Raw genomic sequence first — 11511 nt, 5'->3', positions numbered from 1 at the left:
AGCAAGGCTCTCCTCTCAATTTTTGGAGCTCGTCCGTATGCACTCACTCTGTCCTGGCCATGGGAGTGTCCAGCTCCGACTCCTTTCCATGCACGTGGGAGTTCTTCATGTTATGGAACATGACTGAGCTCCAGCCGCTCCGGATTGTTTGTTTGGGGTTTTTTCCTACAAGAACTTGTTTCGTGCAGCAGCTAGCGAGGGCCGTTTGGAGATGGCTGGGGCTTTGAGCATCTGCTTTTTGTGCAAATGTGCTGGCTTTCTGCAGCAGGAGTGCTGCTGTTATGGATGGGATGTGGAGGAAAATAAGTCTGGGGGAACAGTGGGGCTCCTGGGAGGAGGCTGGAGGATTTGGGATTGGCATCTCTTTACAAGTCACAAGGTTGGCGAGGTGTTTGTGTAAGGGATTTGGCTCAGCGAGGGATTCCCCTCACCTTGCTCCGGGGAGGGCAACTTACTGTGGTGTCTCTGGAGTGCTGGGAGCAGTGGGGCACTCCGAGGGAGGCAAATGGGGATCCTGCCTTTGTAAAGACTCTCCCAGCTCACTGGGGCAGGGAGGGCAATCTCATATTTAACCCGGGCTGCTGCTGAAGTCAGTCAGCTAATGAGCCTGACTGTTCCTGCTCCCCATCTTAGGTTTCCTGTCTCCACTTGATGAGATTATTGATATCGGATATTTCTGATGTTTTTTTCAAAGCAGGGAAGTTGTGCATCTCCTGTTTTTTGCCAGGCCTGGGAAGCCAGCAGCCTCCCAGTGCTGGGGCTCCCTGTGCTGCTCCCTGTGACAAACAGCAAGGAGCTAAAGGCAGGACAAAAAAATACCCCGCTCTTGGTGGTGCCTTCTCTGCAGGTCCTTCCCTCTGCCTACAAACCATGCAGGAGCCTGCTGGGAATATTTTGGTGCGGATGTGATGAAGTCCTGGCCCTCGTGCCATGGATTTGCCCACAGGAGTTGGTTTGGGGGCGATGACCAAAAGTAGAGCCTTAGAGGAGAAGCTTGCAGAAGGGGCTGTGGGCTAAAATCCGAGCCTTGCTACTGATGCCAGCAGGATGCGTCCCGCTGGGCTTCATCAGAGGGCTTGGGGAGCGAAGCAGAGAGGAGGGTGCTCATTTCAAGGAGCACTTGGTGCACAATGAGCAGGGAGTACCTCCAGAGAGAGGGGAGCAGAGTAGCAAGGGGGACTCTCTGCCATCCCAGCAGTGTCCCCAGCGGTGGCCAAGGTCCATGCCCGTTCCCCGGTCCTGTGGGAGCTGGTCGAGTGGAAGATGCCAGACTTTTCCCTTGGGAAGTAGTGGCGAGGGACCACATTTGATCGGTGCTGAGGTCACTCTGGGCAGGCTTTCTGATGACCCTCATGGGTGGAAAGTGCTTTTGATGTAATTCCTTCTCCCTTCTGTCCTTGCAGGATACAAAGGAGGAGGTCGCAGAGAAACCAAAGTCTGCTCCGACAGCAGAGAAATACGGCTGGATTAAGAAAAGCAGTGGGGGACTCCTGGGATTGTGGAAGGATCGTTACATCCAGCTACGGAAAACACAGCTCGTGGTCTATGAGGATGAGGTATGGTCACAGCTAACAGCCTTGAATGAGGGGCAGGATCAGGCCTTTGGTGGCGTACGTTCCTGTGGTTGTTACTTTTCTCTCCAGCCCACTCCTTTCAAAAGATCTCCTCCGGTTATCTCCAGGAAGGGTGAATGCTATAAAGAAGAGACAGCAGCTGCATTTTAGAGTATATTATATATCATAAATATTTTAGCCAGTAAATATTTTGACAGTGCCATTGCCATTGCCAAAAAAAAAAAAAAAAAAAATGGGGGCAGGACATCCTGTGAGAAGGCGAACAGAGCAAAGCTTCGGGCGGAAGCAGGATATGTGCTGTGCGTTTTTAGGATAAAACTGGCTCGTAGCAGGCTGGCTTCCCACCTGCCGCTTGAGGAACGGCAGGCGACTTTGCAGCTGTTTGGCACCCCTCAAGCAGCTCAAATTATTGCTAGCCAGACTCTTTGGGGTTTTGTTTAGCCAACGATGGATGTAGGGTGAGATTGTGAGTGCTTGCTGTCCTCCTTAACAAGGGACACAGTCTGGATTTGGCTCATCTTTTCCCTTTTCTTGAGCCAGTACTGAGCGCAGGACCCCTGGGAGCCTTCTCCTGGACTTCCCTAGATAAATTGCATGCCTTAAGTTCATGGCCTCGTTTAGAGCTGTTTCCAATCAAATGAGAAATATGAGCCAAGCCAAATCTGTCCTGTATCTTCATGCAAGAAGAATGGAGAGTGCAGGGCTGGTCCTGCCGGGCTGCAAAGGTGGTTCTTTCCTGAGTCAGGCCCTCGGTTCCTGGCCTGGAAGAGCACAGTTTCCCCCAGAAGTCAGAAATTACAGTGCAGAGCACATAAGCTACAACCCAGAGAGGTTTGGGATTCGGGGTGGGTAAGCCTAAACCCTGCTAGGTCATGGTGGCCAGAAGTTTGTGTGTGCATCAGGATGAAGGAGCGTCTCCCACTGCCTGGTCTGCACAAGGACCACGTGCCTGCGCGCCGTGTGACACAAGGGGATCGGGGGCATCGGGGTGATATAAAACCAAAGTCATGTAAAGCTTCTGTGCAGCGTGGCAAGGGAAGAAGAATAGGGAAATGTTTCGGCAGCTGAGTGCTGCGATGGTTTCGGGAAGAACAGGACTGACAGATGAGTTCTGTTCTCCTTTTTAAAACACATGCTATTGCCTAATAAAGTTTGTTATAAACGGTTTAGGTTAAAGGGTGTTACCTCCTCCCATACACTGAACCCTCCTGCTTTTCCCAAATCCCAAAGCTTTCTCTGGGGGCGTTTGTTCTCCATTTTGAAATGTCACGAAGAGTGACAGAATAATGAAATGAGGGGCCAATGTCAGGTGATGAGCAGCTCGGAAGGCAAAGTGCTGGGGATTTCCCTTACGTGGAGAGACACAGCCTGGTCCTGCAAACCCCTGGCTCTCTGTGGATTGCTTCCCAGTGCCCCGGATACCTGTTGACTCCAGCTGAAGCTCCAGGAACCAAAAATCTATAAACATGACGTAGTTTTATTTTAAAGGGTATGCCTTTAAAAACAAGATATATGGAGGCTCTCGTTACCGCAAGGGAAAAGGAGGCTTTTAAAGTAAGATTAATTTTCACAGATGTTCAGAAGAAGGAAAAATCCCAATCATTTAAAGGGTTATTTTATTATCTCAACAAGGAAAATGGCATTTGTAACAACCAGGCATAATGTTTGCTGGTAGCCTGCGGATTGTGGTAACATCCTGTAATAAATTGCATCTGTAAGCTGCAGTAGCTACAAGGTCCCATTATTGTAAATAAGGGATCATGTTAATATCTATAGGCTATTAAACTGGCTTACGGTGAAGTCAAATGTCTTAGAAGAGGAAATTGCTGCAAAATTATCTGGTAGCACAATAGGATGGTGTGTGATTGTGCAGTCTTACTGCAGGAAACTGAAGGAAATGGCAATTTTCTGCACTCAGGAGGGGTTCCATTGCCACAGAATTGAGGCAGTTCATGTTTATTACTGTATTTATCTTCCTTTAACGTGAGTTAGGGCAGTGTTGCTGGCTCCATCTTAAACTGGGGAACTAACTTTTTGAGATGATGAGGGCCTTGCCCAATGTCAAAGGGAGAGTCTGTGGTGCAGCGTGTTACAGCGGCTTTTATTTCTGGAGTTCAAGCTGCCGTTTTCCCCACTGGACCCTCTCCACACACCTGCCCTGCTTCGTGCGACCCCGCAGACAGACGTAGCATCCCAGACTGTCATCCGACTGAAACATTTTAAAATGGGATTGTTCAGTGCTTGCTGAGTCGGAGTCCTAGAAAAAGAGGGCAGCAGAAATACAAGCATTTTTCTGTATATACCCTAAGTTAGACCTAAATGAGTCAAATGGGAGGGAGGTCAGCTTCCATGTGGGAGAGCAGGTTTAGAGGCTGAGTATTTCAACAGGTCTGAGCCCATCAGATTTCCAGGAACTGAGCTAGTGACTTGGACACTTTGTGCTTTTATCAGTCCCCCGTGTGTTCGAGCCCTTGCCAAAGAGGTGTTAAGCCTTTAGCAGTTGTTTCACATGCAGGCACGCTTGTTTATGCAATTGCACGAGGTTGGCTGCACTTAGAGCTGAGGTTTGTGCATGCACAACAAGAGCAGAGGGGATGGCCAACACAAGATGCAGGCGGCAACGTTGTACCGTATCACCGGAAAGTACAGTCGGAGCCGAACACAAGTACTGTCTTTATCATCATCAATGGCAATGTCCTGGAACGTGCTCCTGACCTGCCCCGGGAGCGTTTCTCCCACATTACCTCTGTTAGTCAGGCTTTGGGCTTGGTTTAAAGTGGGGCGACCTCCCGAAGGGAAGATGCAGATGGCTGTTGTATTACATGGAGCAGATGGGGGGTGAAAGTCATCCCACCGGGCTCCAAGTTTCTTTCCACGGATGTGAAATGAAGGGAGTTGGATTTCTTGTTATCCACTGTGCCTGCGTCTACAGCATCACACATCTGTACCCTCGTGTAGATGAAGACGCAGTTAAGCAAGGTGTTTGTATGGGATTACATACCCAAACGTCAGGAGAGGAGGCACCGATGCAAACACATTTTGCTGGGGTGCTCAGATCCTGAGGAGCTACTCGGAAATCTCAGGGAAGGCACCTTGTGTGCAGGCCCATGCAGAAACAAGCAGGTTATTTTCTAACGCGTTTTCTTATGACCTTGTCTCTGCTTATTCTTGCCAGAATAAAAATTAAACTTTGCAAAACTAGAGAGCATCCGGAGAACAGGCAGTCCTTTGTGGAGAGGCTACACGGATCACTGTCATCAATCCATGGATTAGAGAGCATCAGTCTTGGGTTTGGAGTTTTTCTTCTCTTAAACAGTATAGCTAGTGGATAGAGTTGGATTTTGTTGTTTTGGGGTTATTCAAAGTGTATTATTTGACAGGGAAAAAACCTACTAGGCAAAGAGTCTTCTAGAGACCAGAGGATCCACTCTGCCGTTAACAGTCGTGCAGTGAACATCTGCATTTGCCCCTGGTCAAGTGACAGCAGCGTATATCCAGAAGTGATTTATTAAAATGCTTTGAGAAGCTCAGATAGAGAGGTAAATTATTCTTTCAGGCAGTCGAGACATTCTACACTGAACAGAGGGTCACAGCCCATGGGTGCGTTTCAGTGAAGAGGTCTTTGCTGGAAATTATGCCTTCATTAAACAAAAATTCTAGTGGGTTTTCTTTCTTTTCCCCTTTTTATCGATTTTTATTAAGTAAATTGTTTGCCAAGTGTGATTCTTTGGTTGAGCACGTACATTAATACGTTTAGGTGTTCAGTAATTTTCTTCTTAAGGGCCAAGCTTACAGACACGTGCATGTTTAAGTCGCAGTGTCTGCTCCACAAATAGTTAATGTCATGAGTTTTCTGCACTAAATTGTGAACATAGGGCTTTTTGTACCAGGATTTTAAGCATCAAGCACAAAAGCAATTTAAAAACCAAGCCCTAAAATCTGTAGAGGAAAAGAGAAAGGTGGCGTGAAGGGAATTCCCTCCCTTGATCGGCAGCAAATGCAGCTCCAAGGAATGACCTTATGAGCTCTGCGCTGCAGGGAGGAGTGACCACCGTGTGAGGATTCAGCCTCCGTGTCTGAGGACGATGTAAAAGGATTGCTTTAACTTGTCTGGGATGCTAGAGATCAAATGGAGTGGGAGCTTGTCCAGAACACGTGTTTCAGACCCATGTTTCGGGGCAGGACTCTGGAAGTGACATTGTCTCTGTGTGACACTGAGTGTCCTCCAGGTCCCTGGAGGCTGAAGGGCCCTTTGATCTTTATCATAGTGGTGCAGGAGAAACATAAACGATCTCTTTGCGACCCAGGTAGGCTCACAGAGAGGGGATGGCTGCATGCCAAGGGTAAAACAGGGACAAAACCCCATTCTGGCACTGCCTGAGCTCAGATGCTACGGGAAAACCTTTCCCTTAGGCATGGAGTTTTCTTATTTCTTTGGCTGCTTTCTTCCCCACCCTCCCTGAAGAGGACAACTTGAGAGGTTCAAGTCTCTGAGATGAAGGAGCCATAGCTTGCACAGTCAAACCAGTGCCCCTGGGAGACAGGGTCCTGCATGTCCCCATCCTCACTGCCCTTCTTCCCTGGCCAGGCCAGAGTCCCCAGGCAGGAGAGGAGCAGCTGGAAGGCAAGAAGCAGTGTCACAGCAAAACTACAGCTTTCCACCCTGCCAAATCCTTCTTGTGTCCCAGCTCTGTGCCCCGTTGTTCTTAGGAAGCCTGTGGAGGGTCAGAGGCAAGGTTCCCCTCCAAGAAGAAGGAAGGATGGCGGGGACAAGGAGGGTGGCACAGAGCCCCTGGGCTCTTCAGAGCAGGGAGGGTGGGCAGGAGCCTTCGTGCCGCTTGGTCAGAGTGGTGCCAAGCCGCCTACATCCCGAGCCCAGCAAACCCTCGCGCCGGAGCGGGTAACCGCACCGGCCGTGCGGCAGTGCTGTGATGTGGGCGGTCGTCCACCAAAGGCCGGGATGAGATCACCCATCCCCGAGGCATGTCTTCCTGACCTCACCCTCCTCTGTCATTTGTTGGCCGCTGAGGGGTTATTATTTCCATCCCTGTCCTTCTGCAGAGACGCTGCGATACCAGGATTGCAGCAGGAGCCTTGTGTCTTCAAAGGGCTTGGTAACATCAGCAGGATTTTATCTGCAAGGCTTTAGGTTTGGGCAGGATTAATCTCCTCCTCCTCGTATACATTTTCCTAATTCTCTGGTCACATTCACGGTGTTAAATGAAATAAACAGTGATGTCATTAAAATAATAAACCTAAATGAGATCCAAACATCCCGCAGTGGCTCTGAACTTGCTCTGCGTACCAGCATCGGCTCCGCTGGGCCCCCATCTCCAGACAGGAGGGTTAAAAATCCTAAACGCAGCCTGAGCTCTGCACAGCGACTTCAGTGTCGAGCGGCAAAGGGAGGAAATTCCCCCAGCCCACTTCCCTCTGAACTCTCCATTCCCTGCCTCCAGCCACGCAGCAGCTTCCTGGCTATGACATGTTTCCTCATCCCACACCCCCTCTCCGCTACGGGAATTGCTAAATACAAACTCGTACGGATACGAGGAGCTGCCTTGGGAGCGGAGCCTGAGCTGGGGATGGTCATGGCCAGCGGTTTTAATTTAGGATGGTAATAGAGAGGTTCATGAGGCGTGCTGACTGCAGCACTTCACCGGCAAGAATTGCTGTGCGACTCTCTCTGCTTATTTGTGTAAGACTTAGCAAAAGGGAGCTTTGGTCTCTTTTGGGCTACTCAGACATGAAAAATATTATCTGCCCAGTGTTACGCTGCGATTCCTATTAGGGCTGGTGCTCCACAGCTGAACTGAGCCACGCACCACGTGTGGAATTTTAGTTATGTTACTGGGAGAAATGAGCCAAGACCGCGGCCGGCAGTCATCAGTGGAGATGCACCAGAGATAAACATTCCCTGCTGAGACGCTGGCCCTGACAGTTTTCCTGGCTGTACGGGACCATATTTCCAGTCCCAAGCATTTTGACAGTTCAGAGCATGGCTGCAAGAGGATCACGTCCCAGCTGCATGTGGCTCCCACTGACCTTGCTGAGGCTGGGTACAGCGGCAGGGCTCGTCTCTTATTTCCTCTCTTCCTTGGTTTTCTTGGGGGGCTGCTTGGACCATTGTGATGCTTGTCTTCCCTGTGAAAAAGCAGAATAGTATCTCTTGTGTTCGTTGTGGGGAGGAGGCAGCATTGCCAAGCAAAGGGGAAGCCTGGGGAGCACTCCGAGATTGTGCCAGGAAGGTTTATAAAAGCGCATCGTGTGATTCTTCCATCCTATGCCAAGACTGACAGTACGTTTTCAGCCTGTGGCTGGAGCAGGATGACGAGCAAAGACTTTCCCACCTTGTTTCTGGCTGCAGATCCCTGGATGAGGCCAACCGAGATGGCAGAAGCTGGTGTTGCTGTCCACAACGTGTTATTTGCTCAGCCTCTGTGGACCAGTGGCTGCAAATCAGCCTGTAGCTTAAAGACTAGGGTGTTTTCTTAGTGAGATGCCAGCCTGATTTATGGGGGCTTGCTGTCTGCATGCAGGTTATTTTTAAGGCAGAAGAGCTTTTAGACAGATGCAATGGGAAGACATGCAGAGTTTGATGGTATATGATTGATTTTGATGCTTTCTTTTCATAATAATGTTTCATTCTCTCTCTGCAGGATGAACAGAAGTGCATAGAAACAGTGGAGCTGGAGAGTTATGACAAGTGCCAGGAACTGCGTGCGCTACTAAAAAGGAAAAACCGTTTCATTTTAATCCGCTCCCCGGGTAAGAAGGTAGGATTGCCTTTCTCATCACCCTCAAGGCTGTTAACTCCAAAAGGAGTTCCCAGGCAGCTGAGGTTTAGCTCTCTGGCAGCTGGGAGAAATGACCTGTAGCTGTGAATGGTCTGCAGTGTGTAAGGAGGAACGCTACTGTCTTGTAGGCTGCCTTCTTGTGAGGAGAGGGTCCTCCTGCAACTCAACTTTTTCCTCTTGATATTTTTCCAGCCTTATCATTTTCTTGCTTCCAGTACTCCCTGAGCAGTGAATGACCATTCCCTGTGGTTCCGCCATGTGCTCCCAGTGAGGGAGTGTCCCCATCCCAGCTGCACATGCTGTAGCTTTGCCTAAGTCCCAGTGAAATCAATGATCCCGATCCATGTACTGAGACAGTTCCTGGAGCTGGAACGGTTGATCTGAGAAAAAACCCCAGTGCAAAGTTACTTGCAGCCAAACAGTCCCTAGGAGAAAAGGTTTGTTTTGCAGATTTCATGAAACTTGACATCTTTAGTGTTCTGCGCAGCATCTGGTTATATCCAGAACCTACCGACCAGGCAAAGAAGCTGCACACCACCTGAGCACTGACTGTACGCCAGGACACGTAGGTTCATCATCACTACGCACACTTTGGAAGTTTTCCTTGGTTCCTACCTACATGCTATCCATTTCAGCATCCTTATGAGCTAGGATGCTTCTGGTGTTGCTCTGAGGCATCGCACTTTGATTTACTTCTAATTTCAACGTGATTTTATTGGCCTAAGTGATCTTACCAAATCTCCCCATGCAAATCTGAGAGGTTGTGAGGGGCCTATACATATTCTTTTCCATAAGAATGTGAACAGGCAAAAATACCAACTTGTCTGCATTCCCTCATCTCCATTTTGTTTAAATAAATGGAGATTGTTTAGTCATTGTTGTCACTGTTGCTTATTCTTTCGCTCCAGTCACTTAGTGTTTATGCGTGTAATAAGAACCCAGCTGAGTTCAGAGCATCGTTGTGCTAAAATTCATTCAAAACAACAAAACAAGGACTGTCCTGCCTCAAAACACTCACATGGACCAGGGTGGGGGTGAAGAGAGAAGGTGAATGGTGTTTGTGTTGCAAGTAGGCCAGTCCATACTGGGGAGAAAAGTGTTATTAAGCACTGAAGCGATGGTAGCCAGGGAATTTGCACCCTGCTGAGCACTGATCCCAGGCTGAGTGGAGGTTTAGCATTTGTTCTGTAACTTGATTAATCAGAAATAATGTCAATTTTAGATCGAAAGTGGCTAACCCTGCCAGGCTTGGTGTGTTTTCTAGAGGGTGGCTCAATAATGACAAGCGCATGCCTCTTCCCAGGGAGGCAAATAAAAGCCTGTGTGCTCAGAGATGGGTGGCATAGTAGGAATTATCATCTGCAAGTCTGTTACCTGGAGTGGAGAAGTGTGTAACAGCTGCATATGTCTCTGCACTGCTGCATGAATCAACACAGGGTGTGAGACCTGTTCCTAAGCCTTTCATTTCTTGCTAGGAGAAAGATATGGACAAACTCTGCCCTAAAAGGGTAACTTCATCCATTTGGCATGCTGGCAAGTTTACAGCTCCCCTGGTTTTCACGCCACTGGTCAAAGAGAGACCTAGATAGAGGCTACTTTTTATAAAGTAGCTCTTTTGGTGAAAGGAAGGGCTTATATAAATGAAAAGTTCCCTGTTTTGTAGCTCCCCTCCCACCCTCCTTTTGGCTGGGAATCTGGTGAGGGTGTTGACACACAACATACTTTGGCAGATGTTAGAACAGGCTGCAACTAGGAGGCCAATGTACACAACTGTCCTTCTTCTGTTTTGAAATTGCAGCTGTGGCGATATATATCAGCTAAACATTTTCCATTTGGGAGGCTTGCTGCCATCCACAGTTTAAACTCACCCTGTGAGCTGCCTTGCCAAGCCCTGCCAGATCTTGCTAGGGTTTTTTTTTGCCCCCTCTCCTGAGCACAGTGCTGAGGAACGCAGAAAGCCAGTGAGTTTGTGGGACGTGCGAACAAGCTGGGAACGACCACTGCTGTTTCAGTACACAAATAGGAGTTTCCCTGTTGAAAAGAGCAAGTCCAGTTTAGCTGTGGGGAAATTCCCATGGATGGGATATTCTTGAAGAGCAGAGGACATGAATCAGTGGGTTAAAACTACTCTATGGCAAGAGTCACACCCGAATAAATAAGTTGCCTTGCTAAACACTGGTCTTTGATGGATGTACCCCAGATCCTGCTTGCCCTGTTCACAGGATGGCATTTTTGTGAAGCTGTGACAATATCAGCACATCACATGCCTGCACTGTGGAACTGAAACAAAGTGCTGCTGGAAGTGTGCAAAAGACCCCTTCTGCTTAGAAATCTCAAATGGTTCGTTCCACCCGCAGCAATTAAATGAAAACTCTTGGATGCAGAGAGCTGAGCTTGTCAGAAAGAGCAGCAGGCTTGGCCTGGAGACTTTAAAACGTACTCACAATGCAAAAAAGCAGTGTAAATGATGCCTGGAGACTAGAGAGATTGGCACAAGTCTGGTATTCAGCAGGTCTGAAAGACTTCAGCTGCAGGGACGTCTTAGGGGTAGGGAGGAAGAGGGTGGTGGTAAAGGAAAGAGTCCACGAGCAACGCTGCAGCTCCCCACACGTCCAGGCACAAACTCCGTACCTGTGGTCAGCGGTGGAAACGTCATTTGCTTGTTTCTCCGTTAGTCAGCTTTGGAGGTACCTGGCTTTTGCTGGAGGTGACCACCACGTACCAAAAGTCGGCAGAAGGGAACGCATTCCCACACCTAAACCAGCAGTTCACAGTCCAGCTTAGTCCAGTCCCACCGAACTGAAGCCAACACCAGGCTTGGCACTGAAGCAGCTGAGGAGCAGGCACAGGTCTCCATCGCCCACCTCAGCAGCATCTTGCGGAATTGCTCAGCAAAGGGCTCGTCTTGATAAATGCCTTAAACTGCAGCTACACCATTCTCCAGAGCTTGTCTGTTAAATCATTTACTGCAAGTACAACAGACTGACCCTCAGAACACCTCTCTTTCCTGGAAAGCAGGGTCAGCATAGCCATGAGACTGTCACTGATTGAAGAGACTGATGTCTGAGAGAAGACCTGGAGCAATCAGGGAGACTGTGCTTGCTGCCATCACGGACAGTGACCCATGTGTGAGCCTCTTG

General features: G+C 48.9%; 1 protein-coding gene across 1 annotated transcript in view; it reads left to right on the top strand.

The window, feature by feature from the left end:
• Positions 1-1403: 1403 nt before the first annotated feature.
• The window catches only part of PLEKHO2 (pleckstrin homology domain containing, family O member 2), a gene marked incomplete at its 5' end in the record, with an annotated part of 20265 nt that continues 10157 nt past the window's right edge, over positions 1404-11511 (top strand). Inside the window, 2 exons of the mRNA XM_010159591.1 lie at positions 1404-1556; positions 8234-8350. Coding sequence (XP_010157893.1) covers positions 1404-1556; positions 8234-8350 — 270 coding nt within the window. The remainder of the gene's footprint in view (positions 1557-8233; positions 8351-11511) is intronic.

The sequence above is a fragment of the Eurypyga helias genome, unplaced genomic scaffold (genome assembly GCF_000690775.1).
Source record: "Eurypyga helias isolate BGI_N326 unplaced genomic scaffold, ASM69077v1 scaffold5089, whole genome shotgun sequence".
Classification (NCBI taxonomy): Eukaryota; Metazoa; Chordata; class Aves; order Eurypygiformes; family Eurypygidae; genus Eurypyga; species Eurypyga helias.
This window is presented reverse-complemented; position numbering and strand designations above follow the sequence as displayed.